Source organism: Monodelphis domestica, chromosome 3 (genome assembly GCF_027887165.1).
Source record: "Monodelphis domestica isolate mMonDom1 chromosome 3, mMonDom1.pri, whole genome shotgun sequence".
NCBI lineage: Eukaryota > Metazoa > Chordata > Mammalia > Didelphimorphia > Didelphidae > Monodelphis > Monodelphis domestica.
Genome location: NC_077229.1, coordinates 529,953,072 through 529,976,055, shown reverse-complemented (window position 1 = coordinate 529,976,055; position 22,984 = coordinate 529,953,072). Strand labels below are relative to the sequence as shown.

Below are 22,984 nucleotides of genomic sequence, written 5' to 3'. Positions count from 1 at the left end.
CCAGACATTCTCATTTCTCTGGGAAAATACAACAGGTTACTTCAAGAATCAAGTGACGGAATTTGAGAATTCCACCCAAGGTGGCCTTCTCTCGAATGGAAAAGTCCCTGTAGAAGAGGGAGGACGAGGTGGCCCATGAGGTGACTCTTCCCACCCTTCCCAGTTTTTGAGTAATGGTTCTCTGAAGGCGCCTGATTGCCCAGGCCCAACAAAGCCAAATAACTCCAGTAGTTAGCCAGATTAGTATCAAATGCTAAAGCCATTTTCCAGCTAGATGGGAGAATTGCCACAGCAGTGGTTCGTTTGCATTTACATCGCGATGTGGCACCTGGAGAGCCACTTTACACTTCGCTTTGGTAATATAACAGGAAACCAAACTAATGAACTTACGGCACACGTACGGTAAGCCCTAACTCAAGCCTATGCAAGCAGGTCTCAAGGGCAAGATTTCCCGTTGATGTACAAATGCTGATGAATCCGGTTACACCAGACAACAGAATAACAAATATTTCTGAGAATTGGTCAATGGGTAGATAGTGCCTAAAAACTTTCCCCCCTAATACTGGACCTTTCTCTGACGTAGAAAACTCCAGGGAAGGGGACTCCCCTGCCATAGCAGCTCAGAACCTGCTCTGAAAACTTGCCTGGGAGTTGTCTGGGGCACTAGTTAGCTTCCTCGTCCAGTTTCCCAATCAGGAAGTGTCAGAGTTGATAATGAGACGCAGGTTTTTTCCGACTCTAAGACTAGTCCTTTAGTGACTATGCCCTGCTATCTAACTCTCTCAACAGGAAATGTAAGAAGATGGAGACGTTTAATTTGATCCTTCTATTCCCCACTGACGTCAAGATCCTTCTTGGAATCTCCTTAATTCACCATAAAAAAAGTTCTTTTCATCCCAATATCTAATTTTGAACAATAAATTCATTTAAACAAATTTGCATGTGATGAACGCTTTGTACCCCAAATATGCACGTATAATTCATGTGTTCGTTATATTTGGGGGCATTTCCCAATTCTCTCGAGTCAGTAAGGTTTTCTCTATGCAGGTCACTACATATAGGAAAACACTCATTGGGGGTGGCATAAGCTGGAACCATTTCAGTACTGTAGGAAGTCATTTCATCGTCATTTCCAAGCGGATTAAAAAGAACCCTCACTCCAGTTCAAAAACAACTCTCACTATACTGTACTGATGAAGGTTAGAGACAAAGTGACTCAAGACCTAAAGAGGTGGAAGAGGCCCCACCAAAAAGATGAAGTACTTATTTGCCACATTACTTTCAAGTGTTAAGAAAAAAATCCCAACATTCAGTATCATGAAATGACTTCAGTGTTCTCTGTCTTAACATGGGAATTTAGCACCTCTTTAGCAGCAGGTACTTCCGCTTGTGTTGATTGGTGACAGTTCTGGAACTGACAGATTTAAGGGAACTGCTTAGGAGACGTTGGAAGTTTTTGAATTTGCTCAGTCAGTGTGTTTAAAACGAAATGAAATCAGGTCTTCGAATTTTGGGCTCTGAAGCCTTTTCCAAAAGGAACTTTAAAGTGGGAAACAGAATTAAGAGGCTAATAAATGAATTCATTATAGTCCAACACTTCACTTTGAAAAGGAAAAGCTCATCTTTGTTTACACTTGAATTAGTTATACTTCCTTTCCTTAATGTTTTCTGTTACATCAACAAATGACTAACATCAAAAAATTAAATTTAAAGTCTTGCACATGGCTCATGCCTGTATCTGATATATTCATGAATATTAATAAACTTTAAAAAAAACTTCAAAATGATCAGTGAATATAAGGGTGTGGAGAATACCTCCCCTTTTACAAGCATATAGTCCCATTTATTAGTTCATGGTGAAATTTCACACAACTACATCACCACCAGAAATGCCGGCATCCCCAAATAACTAAAAGTTCTAACATTTATGAAGTTTGCCAATTTTAAACATTACATTTGAAATAGGGCTTTTACCATAGGAGGTCTATTCACAGAATATATTTACTATGTAGTTAGAAATAGTACATCACTTTCTTTCTAACTTTCAAGTATGAAAGAAAATTGCTGGAACCCCAAAGCATTAAGCTGATGCAAGTTACAAAAGGCAACAGTCTATTCTATAGTTCTAGTTACTCAGCTACATTAGAATAATTCTAGAAATCTCTACAGTATTACTTGTAAAGATAAGGATTCCATTTTATTAAAATGGTCATTCAATCTACAATGATTCTAGTCAGATTCTGAAAAGCGTCTTTCATCTTTCGAAAAGTTTAATCCTTTAAAATACTTAATATTCTAATATTAATTAACATTTAAAGTACTTTAAAATCCTTCCTAATAATAAGAAAAGATTAATCTTTTTATGTAAGCAAACAGTCCATTGCTTTTATAAGAATTATTTATTATATATATCATTGTTGTAAAGTGGGTGTTTAATACAGTACTGTGCATAAGACTTTCATCCTTTGAATCAACAGAAATGGACGAAAATAAAGACTCCAAGCAACTGGAACACAGATGTGTAAAAAAAGGTCCTTGTGCAGAGAAGTTTCCATGAACAACACTTATGTGGTAATGTTTCTCTCACTTAATCTCAGTTTATGGCTGTTTTACAAAGTTTTGAAATCTTACCAAAAAATCATAATTCTCACAGTCATTCTGTTACAGAAATATTTTAACTAAATGTGGCATGGCAAGATTTAAGTCCAGCCCATTCTACAGCAACACAAATGTGTGATGGGTTTAAAAGGTCTGAACACAATACCTCCTAAAACAGATCGAGGTCTACCTATTTTTAAATATGTTACGATTTTTCATGTAGGCAGTATAATAAATCTTCAGTCAATTACCATTTTGTGCAATAAATCTCCAGAGCAGCAGAATGTGAACAAGTTGAAAAAACTAAAATGACAGAATCACACCTGTACTTTTCATATTTAACAAGAAATGCTGCATTATCATTTGATAATTATATTTAAAGGCAAAATAGATCTGAAAATCTAGAAGCATGTTTTCTTAAGCTGGGGAGAAAGGAAGCAGATATCTTATTGATTTGCCAGGCTGGGCTATCTGATAGAAAAGATGAAGCTTTACTTAAAAAAAAAATGTAGCCAATATTTCAATTGCTTTAGAGAGGTAAAACAAACTTGTGATAGTAATCAGCTAGAGGGCAAACAATATTATAAAATAGATTTCACCTATGAGTCAATTGATTTAATAAACTTTTATAAAAATAAAACATTTCCCATAATAAAATGCTCCTGTGTTCTCTGAAATGAAAGATTTGGATTTTGAACATTTTACATGGTCTAAAATTTCACAAACCAACTCTTCATGCAAAATACGCTCGAGAAGATAGAAAATGTTTGCAGAAGCCAGAGTTCCAAAACAATTTTAAATAAATAAAAAAAAATAAATTAAATAGTGATTTAGCATTTAATTTGGTCGTTGTTCTTTTTGCCCATGTCTTCAAATCACGTATCACTGTTGTGTTGATGATTGATATTTAAGTGGCTGTCAAAAAAATATATATACACACTCACACTCCACATAATACACTCACCCACACTCCACACACATTCACATAACACACACACACTCCACACACATGCACTCACACACTCCACACTCACTCACACACACTCGCCCACACTCCACACACACATTCACATAACACATTTACACACGCACTCACACTCCACACACACTCACACATAACACACTCACACCCACACTCCACACACACACACTCCACACCCACCCACATAACACTCACCCACACTCACCCACACTCCACACACACACTCTCACACACCACACACACACGCACACTCACATAACACTCTCACACCCACACTTGCCCACACTCCACACACACATTCACATCACACTCACACACACACTCCACACACCACACTCCACACTCACATAACACACTCACATCCACTCACCCACACTCACACCCACTCACCCACACTCACACTCCACACACACCCACATAACACACTCACACTCCACACACACTCACACTCCACACTCACTCACACCACACATACACACTCGCCCACACTCCACACACATTTACATAACACATTTACACACACTCCACACACGCACTCACACTCCACACACTCACATAACACACTCCCACCCACACTCCACACACACACACACACACACACACACACGTCTGGCAGCTCTGAGTCAGTGCTGAGGGAATCAGAAGGCAGAAAAGTACAGGAGGCCACATATCCGTTTTGTTCCATTTAATTCGTCATATATAGAAGTATCTATATACAATCAGTGTGCATCGTAACAGTTTCTAGTAAAAGTCAATCAGTTCATCTAAAATGGTGACTGGCTGCATAGCACATTTGACATTATTGCCCACATTAAAAAGGAAAACGAGTGGATTCACGATAGGTTTTGGCTGATCGGGGCGTCGGGCGAGCCCACGAAGGTGCTCTTTCAAGCAATGCCGCTGAAGAGACGCTTTCAGAGCCTGCAGTCCGGACAGCACGTGTCATCACTACAACAATCACAACACCGGCGTTAACAAGTGTGTCTACTCAAATAGCCAAGAGAGAAGGAACCCCAGAGGACAGTCGATGGAAGCGCGCTCCCTCTCCCCGTTTTACATTCTAGACAGTGATTCCATCAAGACAGTCTATTAAAAAGGGTTGTTCACACATTGATTTCTGTCCTTGTTGTGACAGGAAGGCCTGAGTTGGTGGGGAAACCCGGAGGAGTTAAAAAAGCCTGAGAGGGGGAGGGGCGGGAAGCTCGGGACGGACTTCACAATAATTTACAGCTCTTTCATTCTGTAAAAAGGCATCACACGGGATCGCCAACGCGAGTTCCTGGGTCCTTTACAGTCGTGGGTACAGAATTAAATATTCAAGCTTGGGAGGAGAAGCGGCAAGGTGGTCGCAGTGTACAATGTAAACAAGTAGCTTTGGAAAGTGAACAAGTCCTTGAGAGTCCCTGGCTAAGGAAAAGGACACGACACACGTCTTCATTCCTTCCTGAAACATGATTGCAGGCCATGTGCCAGCGCGCTCCTGACAAACATAATTGCAGCCAGCGGAGCTCCGCCTACAGCTGACACAAAGAAGCTTCTCCAGGCTGGGTGGGGCAGTGTTGAGGTCCCTGTAAAAAGTAAACATCTTCCATTATTAAAAAAGGTGCTACAAACAGACACTTTGTAACACAGTGCAGCATAATCCTTAAATACAAAAATAGTTTCTCTGTTGGGATAATAGACCTTGCATCCTGGAAAGCAGGAAGTAACAATACTGCTACCGATGGAGGATCCTGTCCACGTCTTTCAAGTCAGGTAAGGCAATTGCTGTGGTGCGCTATATGGCTAAGAGCGAGTCCCGCCGGGCCGGGCCAGCCTGGGTTATGTCTTCCGGCCGCTCCACGTGTGCTCCGGCGTGCTGCGGTGGTCCGACGAGTGTTCGAAGGGCGAGCGGCGGCCCAGAGGAGATCTCGAGCCGTACGGAGACCTCTGGTCGAGCGGCGAGCGGGGGCCGCTGCCGGACGCCCGGTGGTCCATCTGCCAATCCGAGTGGTAGCGGTAATCCCGGGAGGCCTTGTGGTGCGAGTACTCGGAGCCCGCGCGGTGGTCGGCGTGCAGCGGCCGGTGGTCCGAGTGAGGACGGTGGTCGGGGTGGGGGCGCTCCTTCAGGCTCCCTTCCAAGACCGGCCGGTGGTCCCTGCTCCGGTGCTCGTCCACCTTCCGGTGTTTGCTGTCGCCGTAGTATCTGCCGAGAGAGCAAAGCGAGACCATCAGCCCCCGGGATGGCGCCCAAGCGACACAGCAACAGTAGCGAACGGGGGAAACAAAGTAACCCACGAGCAGCCCTGACGAGGCGGAACTGAGCTCGAGGTGACTCGAGGTCAGCCGTGTGGGCTGACGGGGGCTCATTCTGAACTCTTGGGAGCGCCGGCTGTGGAGCGGCAGAGAGCTCTGAGACTGGCGCTGCCCGGCAGAGAGCTCCGAGGCTGGCGCTGCCCTGCAGAGAGCTCTGAGACTGGCATGAGAGCTCTGAGACTGGCACTGCCCGGCAGAGAGCTCTGAGACTGGTAGGAGAGCTCTGAGGCTGGCACTGCCCGGCATGAGAGCTCTGAGACTGGCACGAGAGCTCTGAGACTGGCGCTGCCCGGCAGAGAGCTCTGAGACTGGTAGGAGAGCTCTGAGGCTGGCGCTGCCCGGTAGAGAGCTCTGAGACTGGCACGAGAGCTCTGAGGCTGGCGCTGCCCGGCAGAGAGCTCTGAGACTGGTAGGAGAGCTCTGAGGCTGGCGCTGCCCGGTAGAGAGCTCTGAGACTGGCACGAGAGCTCTGAGGCTGGCGCTGCCCGGCAGAGAGCTCTGAGACTGGTAGGAGAGCTCCGAGGCTGGTGCTGCCCGGCAGAGAGCTCTGAGACTGGCACGAGAGCTCTGAGGCTGGCACGAGAGCTCTGAGGCTGGCACTGCCCGGCAGAGAGCTCTGAGACTGGCGCTGCCCTGCAGAGAGCTCTGAGACTGGTACGAGAGCTCTGAGGCTGGCGCTGCCCGGCAGAGAGCTCTGAGACTGGGGCTGCCCTGCAGAGAACTCTGAGACTGGCACAAGAGCTCTGAGACTGGCACTGCCCAGCAGAGAGCTCTGAGACTGGTACGAGAGCTCTGAGGCTGGCACAAGAGCTCTGAGACTGGCACTGCCCAGCAGAGAGCTCTGAGACTGGTACGAGAGCTCTGAGGCTGGCACTGCCCGGCAGAGAGCTCTGAGACTGGTACGAGAGCTCTGAGGCTGGCGCTGCCCGGCAGAGAGCTCTGAGGCTGGCACTGCCCAGCAGAGAGCTCTGAGACTGGCACAAGAGCTCTGAGGCTGCCATGAGAGCTCTGAGGCTGGCACTGCCCGGCAGAGAGCTCTGAGACTGGTACGAGAGCTCTGAGGCTGGCGCTGCCCGGCAGAGAGCTCTGAGACTGGCACGAGAGCTCTGAGGCTGGCATGAGAGCTCGGAGGCTGGCGCTGCCCGGCACGAGAGCTCCGAGACCCCGGCGCGGCCCCGCACCTGCCAAGGGAGCCCACAGGACGTCCCCCTCCTCCTTTTCTCCACCAAAGAACGCCGCTAGAGACGGGCCTTTCAGGAGGCGGAGGAGTGGGTGGCGCGGGTAGTGGAGGCAGGAAGTGCTCGCGCCTCTCCCCAGCAGGGTCCAAGGCAGAGCGCCCTCCTTAAAGGGGAGGCTTCATCCGGCCCTTCCGGACGGACGGTGTCCGCGGAATTCCTCACGTCCAAAGCCGAGGCTTACCTGCTGTCCTGCTTGTAGGGCTCCCACTCGCGATGGTCTTTGCCGTTGCTAAAGGACGAGTACGACCTTTTCCGAGACTCGTTCTTCTTGTAGGCATCTCCCTGATGCCTGTCTTTGTGCTCGTGATGCTGGGACAAATGTCTCTCGGAGGAGTAGCTGTCCCTGCTGCTGTCGTCGTGATTTGTGTTCTCTTTTAGCCTTTCCACATCTGTGCAAAAGGAAAGAAGTCTGTCGTGCGTTTACAACATTAAGGAACAGGAAATGGCGCGCATTTAGGGTTAGGGACCCCCAAAAGGGCGGAATGAAGTTCCCGACGGAGCCAGGCAAAGGCTTCGTATGCGAGGGAAGGGCCACAGCCTGTTAGTGACCGACGATTCAAGTATGCCGAGGAAAGAGCGGCCATTCTCGGGGCTATTTGCACAGTTCCTGGAATGAAAGTCAATAGGGCAACTGGCAAAAGGCCAGGAGTCTGACAATGTGGGAAAGCAACCATTTAAGGCAAAAGAATCTGTAAAGTTCCTTTTATCTGGTCAGACACAGACTTCGAAAGAACCACTTTCAAGTCTTAGAACTCTTCGAACGGCTCGCTGGCGAACAACAAGAGCGCGCTAGCTCTCAGACGTCGTGAATGTAGCACAACGAAAGTGCCTTGAAATGGACACAGAATATTTCTTATTTAAAGAGAAAAATAAACAAGACTGACCTGGATTCCTAAGCGCGTGAGTATTCATGCCACTGTTGTTTTGGTCATTGTTTTGCTGCAACAAACACATACATGGAAGAATCATTAAAACATTCTAAAAAGAATCCCCAAAGTCTTCCTTGAAACTCGCCCCAGGAAATGCTAATACATTTTGTATACTCGTTCTACGGCTTCACTGAAGCTACTCATTGAATCCATCCGTTGTTTTCACCAACTCTGGCTACAGCCCTGGAAAAAACCCCCGATTTGGAGGCAGAGGGGACCCAGGTTCGAATCCAGCTTCTACTTAAGGAGGTCACGTGCTCATTCTGAGGGTCAAGTAGGGGACTGAACCAAATGTCCAAACCAAATCAGCCACAAAACGCGTTTTGATGCGAGGTCTGTTTGACATGTAACAGGCCTTCGTGCCTCAGCTTTTCGGGCGAGGCGTGCTTTTGAAGGGTCTCCGGCTCTTGTTTTCCGGACGTTGAAGCAGACCCGCGTTTCTAGTATGCATTCAACCCGCTCACTCAAGAAGGCTTTACTCAACGCCCATCAGACGCCACGGATCCCAAACCCTTTCAAGCACAAATTCGATCTCCTTTCCCGGGGCTTCCGTACAGAGATCGGGATGCTTTGATTTGGGGCCCCTTCAAACATTCAATCAAGTGACACGAGCGAGGCTGCCCTAGAGTTCACCTTGACTGCTTCCCGACGTGGGTATCTCCACGGTAGGGAATTGTATTTCTCCATCTTCTGTCCTTGAAACCGGTTTTGGGTGGCCAGTCAGTTGTTCTTAAACATCCGATCGTTCTGACTTCCAAGTCCGGGGGCCGACAAGCCTTTCCTTTGTAGCCCGTTTCCGAGGCTTGGGGCGATGCAGACGTCCGATGTCCGTTTTTCACCTCGTTAGTGTGGACGTTCTGCATCTCTAACAGATAATTCGGTCATTCCCTCCAACTTCTCAGTTTTGTGCTCTAGGTGCCAGCTTTCTCCCCTCTAGGCGCTCCCTCCCCCGCATCAGAGCTCTGGCCCCGGAGACCTCATTTAGGAGCTCAAACGCTCAACATCAAAGCCCAGGACAGGACTGCCTACGTGGGAAATCGCCTGGTTCCGCATCATCCCCTATTATTTGGGGCTGAGGCAATGGAAGTGATGTTGGATGTGGATTCCCTCAGGCTTTGGGGACCGCTCTTATCCGATTACAATTTATTTATAGAGTTCAGTGCCTGGCCAAATCTATCTCCTGACTATTCTCTGCCTTCAGAGAGCCCTAGGAAGGAGGCTCTCCATCAAGATGCCTGGGCTGAGCTGGGCTGGGGGGGTCTCGGGCCAGGCATCCGGACAAGCCCGAGGTAGTAGGAAGGAGAAGCTCCCCATCTTCCCTGAGGGGCTGCAGCCATGGAAGAGCCCGTGGGGAAAGGGCTCCGCTGTGAGAAGGAGAAGGAGAAGCTGAAGGAAAGGCTGGCATTCTTAAGGAGAGCGGAACAAGGCACTGGCTCGACCGCAGGGAGCAATTCTGTGAAGAGGGAAGCTCTACAAACACAGAGCCAGAAGACAAAGCAACCCTTGGCGCTACACGCTCCAAATCGATGCCCGTCTTCATGTTGAAGCCAAGGAGAAACCAGCCACTGCACCTGATTCTGAGCCTGCATCTTGAGCACTGCTGGTGGCTGCTCAGGAAGATGTCTTGAAACGAGAGGCCACGATTGCCAGAATTTCCTTCTAGCATCACTGGACCAGGTAAGGAGAAAAGCAACGCAAATGGCCATTGGATAGAATGAAGAACCAGGAAAAAATACGGATACCAAAAGGAAATGATTCTTTCTCTGGCTCTCATTCGCTTAGAAATGCTGGACAAAACCAGCAAAAACCAGGGTTGCTGCAGAAAATCCGAGAAGAACCCAGGTTTCGTGGAGCGAGAAGAAGCAGCAGAATTCTCCAAGACCAATCGAGGAACCTGATGAATGTCTTGAATGTGTTGCTCCGGTTACTGACCTCGAAAGCGATGCCACTGGGATTTGAGAGGCATTTTCTTTACAGGCCCTTCGGAGGAAGGCAGCACTGAACAGCTCGGGGTGCTCCGCTTGAAGAAGTCTGATAACTCCAGACTGGCCCCCAGGCACGCTTCCCCTGGAAAAGGAGGCTCTCTCGAGATGGCCAAACGGCAAACGATGATAGGAATGTCGATAAAAAAGATGGGAGGGTTTTTCCAAATGAACTCAACCACTCCATAAGGGAAAACATACATTTCAAAGAACAGACTCAAAGCCTGAAACGTTCAGGATCTTCTAGGAGCTCCCTTAATAACAGAGGTGAAAGTCTTCAGAAGAAAAGAGGGCGCCATGAGCCTACCTAGAAATGGCCTCTCCTGGTGCCCCAGAAAGTCCATTAAATCCGCGTCCGGTGCCTGGTGGCCTTCCACTTCTTGGGACAGCAGGAATGGACTTGAGCAGGTACCTAAAGGCGCAGATCTGCCCTCCCAAGAAGCAGAGCAAAGTGAATTTCTGTTTTCTGAGCCGTGTCCTCACCACTGAAGGAAGCCCTCCTGCTCTGCCCACTTGGGCAGTGATTATGCTGTGAATGCTTGCAAGAGACAAGACTGCTGCCCAAAGAACAGATGACCAGGACTCAAGAGTGGCGAGAAGAACCGGATATCAAAAGCGCCAGGAAGACGCAGTGTTGGAGGCCCTGAAATCTTCAGGGGAGACTGTCCTGGCTTTGGCTGCAAGAAGCTCTGCTCGGCACGACGCCGACAAGCCATGCTTTTGTGTGGAGATTCTGAGAAAGATGCGAGTGTGGAATTCCGGCCAGGCTTCCACCTGTCACCAGGGCTCCTGTCTGCTGCTGGAGGGCATCTATCCATCCCGCTACTTCCTTTATCAACTCCCTCTCCCACTCTTCACGGCAGCCCCTCCCATGGCGTCCTCCTCACACTTCCACGGCTCCCTCGCCCCCGCAGCCTCTGGAGAAGGGCCTCGTGTTCTACACTGCAGGAACGATGGAGGCCTGCCCCCAGGAGTTCTCCCCTCCCTTCTGCCCTTTGCCACCATTCTTATCTCTCTACTTGGTGTAAAGAAGTGACGCTGCTCAAGCGCGAGCCCCCTCGATCCCGTCTCTGCCCACAATAGGTGAGTCCTACCTTCAGTCTCTTCCTCGCCAGGCCAACGTAAGCTTACAGCAGGCCTCTGACTCGCATTCCCGTGAAACTGTTCTCTCCAGTTACCAACGAGGCCAGACCAACGGCCTTTTCGGAGCCGCCATCCAACGAACTGCTGCTCGTCGGCCTCTCCTCCTCGACCTTCTCTTCTCTCCAAGTATGTGGGATCGCTTTAGGGTTACAGCTTGCTGTTCTTCCTCCCTGACGCCTCTGATCCCTTTGCTGGATCTTCACCTGCTTCATGCCCGCTAAGCTCAGGGGCTGCTTCTTGCTTCTGCACTCCCTCACTTGGCCACCCCATCGGCTTCCATGAATTCACAGCCACCTATGCTAGCTAGCAAACTCGACACCGCATTTCCAGCTCCCATCTCCGACGGCCTCGGAGGCCCATCTCAAGCCGGACTCCTAAACCAGACACATCCTTAGCTTTCCCCTCCAACGGCTCGATCACTGGTGAAGGAAGATCCTCCTCCTGGCCCTTCAGGCTCACAATCACAAGACAAATTTAACTCTGCCCTGATTGTAACAATGTAGCCCGGTCTATTTTTAGAGCACGGCACTTAAAAGTGAAGTATGGCGAACTGCCCTTTGTAAATTTAACCACCAAAGACGCAAACACCCCATTTCACACATTGAGTGGGGAAGGGCTGGGACTCACGTGTGTGATCGTGGATGACGAATCAGAAGCGACTGACTGCCTTCTGGGCAGTTCTAAAACAAATCATCAACTGTGATTGGAAGATGTCAAATTAGGGGGAGACACAGAAGCCTCTTGAAAGGGAGCTGCCACTTCCTGTGAGAGTCCGTTCTTCATTTTTTGGAAGTGGAGCCTGGAGGAATTCTTCATGCTTTTGAGTTGAGGCTGGTGAAGGGCAGAAGGATCTCCTAACTGGACCCGAGACCCTGTTTTCCTGGTAAGGCTGATAAAGAATCTGCTGACTGGCCTGACACGTGGGGAGTGAAAGCCTGACTCTTAACTGCTGGCTTTTCTCTCAAGAGAACAGCCTCAGGAAAGACCTACTCTTGAGAGAGTAGATTCCCCAGATTCTAAGCTTTGCTGAGGCTGGCTGAAACAAATTCTCCCTGCCTGGAGAGGTCGGAAGTACATTATTTAGTGGTCAGGCTAGATAGCTTCCCTTATCCTCTCTCTGATTTCTTGCTTCACTTTCTACATTTTGTAAATAAATTGTAAATAAAATCTCTTTGGAATTCATTAAATTCCTGCCAACCAAATGCTTAAAGAATCAAATCCAACCCTTTAAAAATGAACCCCCCCCCACACACATCCTCAACTCCTCAGTATCTGTCACTCTCCAGAACGATCTGTTGCCAAGACCTTTCCATTTCATCTTAGTAACATCTCATGAATACTCTCCTCTGACACCACCACCAACTTACTCATCTCATGCCTGGACTACTGTAATAGCTTGCTGGCAGGTCTGCTGGTCCCAAATCTCTCCCCACCCCAATCCATCCAACATCCAGGCACCACGAGATTTTCCTCAAGCCCAGATCAGGCCACATAGCCCTTCTTCTCAAACTCTCATTTGACATTCAAAACATTTAATAATGTAGCCCCTTCCTGCCATTCCTGTCTTGCTACCCCTTACTTCTAACCTGCTCTCTTGGAATCTATACTGTATCCTGGTTCCAAGGCAGAAGAGTGGTAAAGGCTAGGTGATGGGGTTAAGTGACTTGCCCAGGGTCACACAGCTGGGAAGTGTCTGAGGCCAAATTTGAACCTAGGACCTCCCATCTCTAGGCCTAGCTCTCAATCCACTGAGCCACCCAGCTGCCCCCTAAAATGTTATCTTTTAAAGGAAACCTTTCCCAATTCCTCTTAGTTCTACTTCCTCCCCTCTGTTAATTATTTTCTATCCATCTTGTACATAGCTTTTTTGGGTATATATTTGTGCATATGTTCTCCCTGATCCTTGAGGATGGGAACTGCATTTGCATCATTACCTTGCACATTACTAGTAGGCACTCAATCAAGGTTTATTGGCTGATTAAAATAATTAATAATTTAAACAAAGTAATAGAGTACAAAATATATCCATAAAAATCAAGGGTATTTTTATAATGGCAATAACAAAATGCAAGTGTAAATAACAGAAAGAAAAATCCCGTTAAAAAACTACAAAGTAAATAATCTATGTGGAAGTCAATCTCTCAAGATATATTCGGGAATAAGTCAAGTAAATGAAGGATATATTCATTTAATAGCAAATGAAGGATACATTGGGCTGTACCAATAAAAGCAGTAATGCTCCCAACATTAATTTCCATATTTAGTGCCATAAAAATCAACTTACTAAGTGAGTATTTTATAGACCTAGACAAAGTACTAACTAAATTTATTAGGAGAAAGGAAAGATCTAGAAGCTCAAAGGAAGTAATGGGAAAAACCAAAACAAAACAGGAATAGCATGAGCACACCTGAAATTATACCACAAAGCAGTTATCGTCAAAACTATTTGATGCTAGTTAAAAAATACGTAAATCAGAAGAACAGATTAGACAATTAAGAAAGAATTGGGGAAGGGCTGCCTGTCTTGAGAATTGCCAGGAAAACTGGCAACGAGTTCAGTAAAAATTAGGTGTAATTCAACATCTTATAATATACCATAACGAGCTCAAAATATATCTGACCTAAATATTAAAAGCCACATAATTTTAAAAAATGAACCAGGAATAAAGAGAGGGGAAAGAATTTATAACCAAATAAAAGAGAAACCTACAAAAGATAAAATAAATTTCAAACAGGATCAAGGTAGGAGAAATCAACTATGTCTAGTAAAGAAACTAGCACAAGTACACAAGTCTAAAATCCATTCCCTAATGGAGAAGTTCTCAAAGGATATTAGCAAGTCCTTCTTAAAAGAATAATTGCTAACAATAAGTAACCACATAAAATATTGTTCCAGTCACTAATAAGAGAAATGCAAATTAATCTAACCTGAGGTTTGCCTCATACACAATCTTGTAATTGCATATAGAAGATTGCAAACATGGGAATAATTAATGTTGAAAGAGGTAGAAAGACAAATATACTATGGATGGAATTGGGTCAGTCACTATAGAAAGCAGTTGGAAATTTTGCCAAATGATCAAAATGTTCCTATCATTACTAAGAAATTCCTTTACTAGGTACAGAACCAAGAGGGTCAAAGGCAGAAAGCAGTTTCTTATGCAACACTTCATGGTCGAGCTTTTTTGTAATATCAAAGAACTGAAAACAAACTAGATAGACATTAATTCAAGGATAGATTAAAAAAACTGACAAAATGGAAAAGCATATGTTATAACAAACAATATACATATAAATAGAATAATGGGAAGACAGAGGAACTTGATAGAAAGAAAAGCAAGAAGAAGTAGGAAGACAATACAATGAACAAATGATCCCAAAGAAGAAATGGAAAAGGGTCTCCCTTTTTTGCAGAAATAGGGAAATTGTGAGTATGGACTATTGTTACACTTGATTTTTATGTTGGTTAATTTTGCCAATGCTTATTTTATAGGCTCCTTTATTGAATTTTTTTCTGCTGGCTATTCTTGTTGGAAATACTACTGTTCTTCATTGTAGTTCATCTTTATGAAGTCTATATTGGCAGACCTACAGATTGTTATGCATATATAATATATATGCATATATATATTATTATTATTATCCAAATTATTTCTATAGTTTGAAGTCTTTTTAATTATATTTGCAAGGAAACCTGTTAAAACAATCTTATTAGTCTTGGCTGGGTACATCCTGAATCTGTCTCCTTTTATTTTAAACTATAGTCCAGAAACTCAAATCCTATTTTCAAGTACTGCCTTCTTGGCTAGCCATTTACTTCCAAAAACAGTTTTTTTCCTTTTGCTTCAGTTCTTTGGCAACATTAAGGAAAACACAATTTGTGCCTTAATGCCTTTAGTTTCTGGCTAAAGAGTTCATAAATTGGAGCAATCATTATTTAGATTCCTGCATTTGTGCTCATAAATCATCAGAAGTATGAAGTCGTCACCAATTTTGTTAAGCACTCAGAGGTTTGTCTTCAATATATACCAGGAAGATAGTGGAGTTCCCTGGTGTTCTTAGATGAACAAATAGATGCCTTATCCCGCCCATCAACAAGAAATCACCTATGACTTCTCTCTGATTCTCCTGGTGATCCTTAATGACGATGGCACAATTGCACATCGTCCACCACATTCCTCAGGAAAAGCCCTGAGATCTGCCACGTGCTGGAGTCCTGTCCTGTCCCTTCTTTTTCTTTGTGGCACATTTGTTTTCCAAACTCCTGACAAGACTGAAGTCTATTTCTCCGCTTTAGCTGCTTCCTTTCGTTAAAGTCTCACTTCTGTTTCCTTTAGAAACCCAACAACGAGGAGGGTGGAGATATCTCTCCAATCCCTCTGCCTCCTTTCCCAGTAGCACAAGGCTAGTCTACTTGGTGGGACAGAGGTTGGAAAAATCCTCAGGGCAGCATTAAAGTCCCTCACAAAATGGCTGCACCCTACCTTTACAACAAACACAATCAGCTGTCCAGGCAGACTGGCTGCTTGACCACTGCAATCTCGGGGGGGTGGGGGGGGGGAACAGGGAGGGGAAGTTAAGGGACTTGCTCAAAATCACAGTCAGGCAGCATCTGAGCCTAGATTTGAATCCAGGCCTTCCCATCTCCAGACCTGGTTCTCTATCCACTGAGCCCTTGAGGACACCCTCTTTTCTTTTTAAAAGCCCTAACCTCCCATCTTGGTATCAACAATAAGTATTGGCTCCAAGACAGGAGAGTGGCAGATGGGATGGGACATACGAGGTGGATTTTGTCCAGGCCTTGAGTCTCAGGGCTTGGAGCTGGAATTTAGAAATCATCTACAAGAGGAATTGGGCCTTGAAATCCGAAGTTACCCGTGGTCTCATGACCTTCAGGTTAAAAAGAAGGGGACCAAGAGGGGGAAGGGATTTGCCACACAGTGAGTCAGAGCCAGGAGAGGATCCTCAGGGACCACCGATTCATCTCTCATTTAACATCCATGGAAACTGAGGCCCAAACTCAGTTTTAAAATCAAACTGTTCTTGGGGATCAAAAAAGGAAATTCTTCATAAAAGACATCACAATTCACGATTAATTTTCCACGGGTAGAAGTTTCAAAAAATCAAATTTAGGCCTCTTAACAACTAGAGCTATTCATGAAATGGGTTACCTTTACAAAATAAGGTGCTGTTCCCCAATGGACAAATGGGCAAGGGACATGAATAGGCAGTTTTCAGAGGAAGAAATCAAAACTATCAATCACATGAAAGTGTTCTAAATTCCTCCTAATCAGAGAGATGTAAATCAAAACACCTCTGAGGTATCACCTCACACCCAGCAGATTGGCTAACATGACAGCAAAGGGAAGTAATGAGTGCTAGAGGGAGTGTGACAAAGTTGGACATTAATTCATTGCTGTTGGGGTTGTGAACTGATCCAACCATTCTGGAGGGCAATTTGGAACGATGCCCAAAGGGTGATAAAAGACTGCCTACCCTTTGGTCCAGCCATAGCACTGCTGGGCTTGTACCCCAAAGAGATAATAAGGAAAAAGACTTGTATAAGAATATTCATAGCTGCGCTCTTTGTAGTGGCCAAAAATTGGAAAACAAGGGGATGCCCATCAATTGGGGAATGGCTGAGCAAATTGTGGTATATGTTGGTGATGGAATATTATTGTGCTCAAAGGAATGAAGAACTGGAGGGATTCCATGTGAACTGGGATGACCTCCAGGAAGTGATGCAGAGTGAGAGGAGCAGAACCAGGAGAATGCTATACACAGAAAGTGAAACTATCCAATGTAATGGACGTTACTACTAGTTGCAAGGAATAATCCAGGACACTCCTGAAGGACATATGAGAAAGGATGTTATATGAGTAGAAACACAAAAGAAAAACATATGACTTATCACTTGTATATATGGGTATATGATTTGGAGTTTTGGCTTTAAAAGACTGCTCTATAGTAAAAAATGAATAATATGAAAATAGGTATCAAGTGACAACATTTGTACAACCCATTGGAATTGCTTATCAACTCTGGAAGGGGGGAGGGAAAAAGAGAGGGGAAGAAAATGAATCATGTAAACATGGAAAAATATTTTAAAAATAAATAAATAAAAATTTAAAAACAAACAAAGTAATGTTCTGTTCTTCACTGGAGATCTTCAAACAATGGTTGTTGCAGAGAGGGAAGTCTGTAGATGTGAGTTTCCTAGATGACTACTGAAGTGCCTTCTAAATCAGAAATTCTATTGTAAAAAGGAATTCTTTATTCCTTTTCTAAAATTTAACAGGGGACCTGGAGGTCCTCTTACCATAGAGAAGTGTAGGGATTAACCAGCCCACAGTGACAGGAAGTAGGAACTGGGGAGCCCCCTGCCGGGCCAGTGTCAGCTGGGTGGAGCTGTCAGTTACTGACAGCTAGGGCTGGCCGTTGTGGGAAAGTTGGATGCTGGGCATGAGTTGGTCATTGGAGATTGGTTGGTTGAAGTTTAGTTGCTGGAATATAAAGGTGGGCCTGAGCTTACTGAGAGGGCTTTAGCCTTTAGAGGGCTTTTTGCCTTTTGGTTTGGGGGTTAGGGCTTTTTCTCTTCCTGGAACTTTTTGAAAGATGGCTGGTCTTTGTTGATGGACCTAACTGGGGTTGGATCAAACACTGATTGGGTTGATTTGGATTGGGCTGGATTGGGTTGGAAGTTTGTGGGGTGGTTATTAATGGTAGTTATAGGCAGTTACAGGTAAATAGGTAGTAATTACAGGCAATTATAGATAGTTATAGGACAGCTAGTTAGTTATTAAGAAATTTATTTCTCTACCTCTGTCCTATATTTCGCTACTATATTCATTTTACTATATTCTTTACTATATTTAATTAAACTAAATTGCTCATTGTTAAAAGCTTTTAGAAGTTTTCTTTGCTCTGGCTTAAAGGTTTAATATTAATTTACGACTCTACTATATTTTCATTAAAACTTGCTCTCTTATTTTGTCAAAACGCCTATTTTAACCCTTTCACTGTGATTCTGTCAAATCACTAATACAAAGCTTCCAGAACTTTGGGGAGATTTGTATGAAGTGATGTTATAACATAAAGAAAGTAAAAGTGGAAGAAAATATATTCACCGATATAAACAGACAAAATGCCAAAAGCCAACATAATTAGGCTTAAATGCAATGACTGGTACTGATTCTAGGCGAAAACTGATTCTATTAAAAAACAAACAGAGAACCCCTTTCTTCCTCTTTGTAGAGTTGGGGAAAGCCAGGGTGCAAGGTATTACTTGTAGTGTTTTATTTATGTAAAATCTTTACCTCCTGTTTTAGAATCAGTAAGTATTGGCTTCTAGGCCGAAGGGCAGTAAGGGCTAGAAAAATTGGGTTGAAGTGACTTGCCCAGGGTCATATAGGTATGAAGTGTCTGGGGCTGTATTTTGAACCCAGGACCTCCTTTCTCTGTCTGTCCCCTGAACCATCTAGTGAGCTACCCTGGCTATTTTCATTTAAAGATTTATCTTTGTCACCTCAAGAGCTCCCCAGGGGAAGGATTGTTTTAGGCAATATTCTGGCACGCCAAGCAAAGGTCATCAATCAAGAAAGAAAAGCTGTTCTCTGCACAAAGGGCCAGATGCCACGCTCTATCTGGAAGCGGAAGCGCCACCCAGGCTGTCGTTGGGCAAAATGGGTTTTCAAAACCACTCACTGCTTCCCAACAGGCCCCGATTCATGCGGGTGTGGGTTCCTAGAAGATCCGCTGTTAGTTCCCCTCAGACAATCCTTGTCAGAGACGCCGCCTATTCGTTACCTGAGAGTCTTGCCGCTTTTTAATGGCATGCTTGTACAGTTTGTGCAGCTTCCTGGCATCAAACTCTGTAAACTTGGACACGAAGATCCACAGGTTCCTAAAAGAAACACAATCATTTGTTACACGATTCACAGCTCTTGTCGTCTTCATTTGCAGAGTCTGTCAAGCTGTAGACGCGGGAGGCGAGAGGCCACGCGATGGGCTTCCAGAGGAAGAGTCCGAGCGGCGGCCCTGCGAGTGTCTTTGGCCCACGGAAGGCCTTCCAGCGGGCTCAGATTGGCCTCACACCCCATTGCTATGTTCCGGCCAACTCGACACACCCCGGAGGCCGACCTCTCTCTCTGCCGGACTAAGGAAGCAGACAGCGACACAAGCAAGGCCGCGTCCTGCCAGGAGCTTCACACGGTGGTGCCGATGGAAGGCCGCTCCTATGACCCTCCCCTTGTCCAGCGGAGGAAACCAAAGCCAGTGAAGGGGGGGGTGATGCTGGAAAACGAGTCTGTTTTATGGAGTAGGGCAGCCTGTGGGACACAGCAGAAGTGGAAGGCTCCCTGCGGAACCTGGGTCGCGCAGTCAGAACCCTTCACGTGTCCTAATCTATTTCAATAGACATCTCATTGATGACGAGTCTCCTTAGCGCCCTTACGTCTGGCCCTGACGGGAGCGTCACCTCGTCGCTGAGGACACCTTTGATGACCTCCATCAAAGGCTCTGAGCGGTTTTCGATCTGTGTTGTGTGTGGCTCGTCACTTTTCATACAAGGTGAAGTGACTTACCCAGGGTCACACATTCAAGTGGATTTTGCCATATGGGCAATAAAAAGGAGTGCGACTTGGCCAGACGGGCAGGAAGTGATGAGGAGCCAAGACGAAGACGAGGAGAACGATTCACCCAAGAAACAAAACGACGTGCAGAAAGGCTGCCTCACGGGCCCTTCCTCCCTCTCCGAAGGAGGCGGGACTGAAGGCAGGGAAGGAAGCCCAGCCTGTCTTTGCCTCGCCGGCCGTGCGGGACGGGGTGGACAAGTGGGGCTGCTGCTAAGCGGGCTGACTAGTCTGCACTCGACGGCGGCCTTTTGCCCCCTTTGAAGGCAGGCCGGCCGCCCCGAATGCCCGCCTACAGGCCGGACCACCGTAAGGGGTCAGCCCAGGCCACAAGCCAGCCGCGGGCCCCCAGGCGAGCCCCCACGCAGCGACGGGCCAGGAGCGCACCCGGAGACGCAGGGGGCGACTTACTTTCTCCACTGCTTGATTTGCTCGGGATTTGTGTACTCTTTGAGGCACTCGGTGATGTGATCGCCAATTTTGATCAGACACTGTCGAGTGTGCTCCAGCTGTTCTCTCTCGGAGAGCCCCTTCTCGGGTCGGTCCAGCTGCTTCAGGGCTGCCTTGACGGGCCTCATCCTTTCTTTGCACTGCAAAATGGAAAAAAGGGGGTAACATTCACGGAGGGGCGCCCCGCGCGTCCGTCACCTGTGCACCGCTACCTAGGGGAGGCCCAGTGAGACCACGGCGCTCATTCCACCGCTCATGCAAGTGCTCTCCACGTCAGCTCTTCACCCTCGCGCTCAGTGCAGGCCAAGGGCCGCCCGAAAGGGAGACGCGCGGCGGAGACTCACTGTTCTAGACCAGGGCACTCTCCGCTTCACGCAAAGCCTCCTTCCCAGCAAGCGAGAGGCGCTACCGGAAAGGTCCGCACGCGAAGGGCTTCCGCAGAGCACTCTCGGAGTGCCCGTCACACTACAGGACAGTTAATAAGGACAATAAGCGCCTGCCCACAGGCACCGCCCACGCTCTCCAAGGCCAGGCCTTCAAGGACTCTTTTCGAGTGCTTTGGCAGGGAGCCAAATGGCTTTAGACTCTTAGCATAACAGCTAAGGGGCCCCTCCGCCACACTGTACCCTGGATGGAGAAATGGCCTAATAAAGCGCTGGGCCTCCCAATACGTTATCACTGAACATGGCTCAGATGGTCAAGACGAGCTGCTTCATAAAATAAACTAAAAGCAATCTATGCAGATGATGTCTAGCCAATAGGGGATCCAGGATGCGTTATGCATTGCTCAGGGTGCAGACTAACGGGTACTTAAGCTCGGCACGTAGCACAGTGCCCACACAAAATAGGCACTTAAAGGTTTTTTTAACATTTGGCAAGAAAGGAGAAACTACTAAATTTTGAGAGAAAAATATCAGTAAGGAGGTGGGAAAAGAAAGCAGATTTTAAGGGGTTAATGAGTCAATAGTTGATAAGGACATGAGAGAGAAATAGAATATTGCCTCCAGATGCTTGGTAGTGAGGAGGAAAGAGCAGAATCAAAATGAACACCAAAGAACAATTGTTTTTTTTAAGTTTGAAAAATGTTATTTAATTCATCAATTTAGAATATTTTTCCGTGGTTAGAGGATTCATGTTCTTTCCCTTCCCTCCTCCTACCCCACTCCCATAGCCAACAGGCAGTTCCTCTGGGCTTTACATGGGTCCTTGATCAAGACCTATTTCCAAATTATTGATATTTGCACTAGGGTGATCACTTAGTCTACATCCCCAATCATATCCCCTTGACCCACGTGATCAAGCAGTTGTTTTTCTTCTGGGTTTCTGCTCCCACAGTTCTTTCTCTGAACGTGGATTTCATTCTTTCTCATAAATTCCTCAGAATTGTCCTGGGTCACTGCATTCTGCTAGTAGCAAAGTCAGTTACATTCGATTGTGCCACAATGTATCAGTCTGTGTATACAATGGTCTCCTGGTTCTGCTTCTTTCACTCTGCATCAGTTCACATGGAATCCCTCCAGTTCATCATTCCTCTGAGCACAATAGTATTCCATCCCCATCAGATACCACGGTGTATTCAGCCATTCCCTGGAGGGCAGCCCCTCATTTTCCAATTTTTTGTCACCACAAAGAGCGCAGCTATGAATATTCTTGTAGAAGTGTACCAAGGAACAATTATGAAAAAAGGAAAAGACTAAAATCAAAGAGTTCTAATTCCATTTTGGATGCAGCTTCTGATTTCAGCTTCCTGATTCGGACTTTGGATTCTGGTGGACTTTCAGATTTGGCTTGCTGCATTGGTGACTGAAGAGGGACGCTTACTCTGGTGAGACTCTTGTCTCCTTGGCATAAGAGAATGCCTTTTCCATCTCAGCCTCTTTGGTGTCGGCCTTTTGGTTGATGAAACGCTTGACTGGAGACACTCAAGGGGGCCGGTGAGATTCGGATTTACATTCCTAGTCTGGAGGCACTCAGATCCGGACTTGGGGTATTTGGCTAGGCAATATTTTCTACCTCGTTCCTGCATTTCCCTCCCTTCACTATCTCTCCCTTGCTGTAATAAAGCTACTAAAGGTACTTATAGCCTCATGACTTAAGAGTTAATATTTATAAACAGCGACCACAGCAACTTTGTATAACTCTGAATTTGACCAAAACCAATTTTTACCTCTTACATCATGATTACCCAACATCCTTCTTCAAAATATCTTATAGACAACTTCATATTCGAATCCAATATTGCTTGGTAGCATCCTTCTCTGTGAAGTAAGTCAAATGCTTACTAGGCTAAGGTGCTTTCTGGGTTTCTTGAGACTTGTAATGGGAATCAATTTATACTGAATGAACTTCTGGAGAAATATACGTCATCAGTGCTGCTACCAATTCTGCTGACCACTGGGAAATAACAACTATAAATTTGAAGGAATTATAGGAGTAAGGGATCTCTTGCAAAATGACAAAAGTGGGGTTCTCTGCCTTCAACAAGCTTGCATTCTAGGTGGGATGTTACAACGTGTTGATAGAAAACTAAATAAAGGATGTATAGCCAATAAATAATGTTGAGGGTGAATACATATGGGGGGAGGGGATCAAGAAAGGAATCGTGAAGGAAGTGGTACATGGAGGGATTCAAAGAAGTGACAGGAAGGAAGGAGCTCCTTCCAGACAGACAAACAAATGGAAGTCAGAGACAAATGAGCATGGATCAGCTAGCAGACCCATTTGGCTGGAAGACAGA

At 46.0% G+C, this 22,984-nt stretch overlaps 1 protein-coding gene across 2 annotated transcripts in view; it reads right to left on the bottom strand.

Annotated features, from left to right (window-relative positions):
* Positions 1 to 4,250: 4,250 nt before the first annotated feature.
* The window catches only part of CHD1 (chromodomain helicase DNA binding protein 1), an 86,046-nt gene continuing 67,312 nt past the window's right edge, over positions 4,251 to 22,984 (bottom strand). For both annotated transcript variants that reach the window (XM_056825002.1, XM_056825003.1), the window contains 5 exons: positions 20,209 to 20,387; positions 18,974 to 19,070; positions 7,998 to 8,052; positions 7,295 to 7,502; positions 4,251 to 5,765 (listed from right to left, as the gene is read on the bottom strand). In XM_056825002.1, the coding sequence (XP_056680980.1) occupies positions 5,402 to 5,765; positions 7,295 to 7,502; positions 7,998 to 8,052; positions 18,974 to 19,070; positions 20,209 to 20,387 (903 nt within the window). In that variant the 3' untranslated portion in view covers positions 4,251 to 5,401. The remainder of the gene's footprint in view (positions 5,766 to 7,294; positions 7,503 to 7,997; positions 8,053 to 18,973; positions 19,071 to 20,208; positions 20,388 to 22,984) is intronic.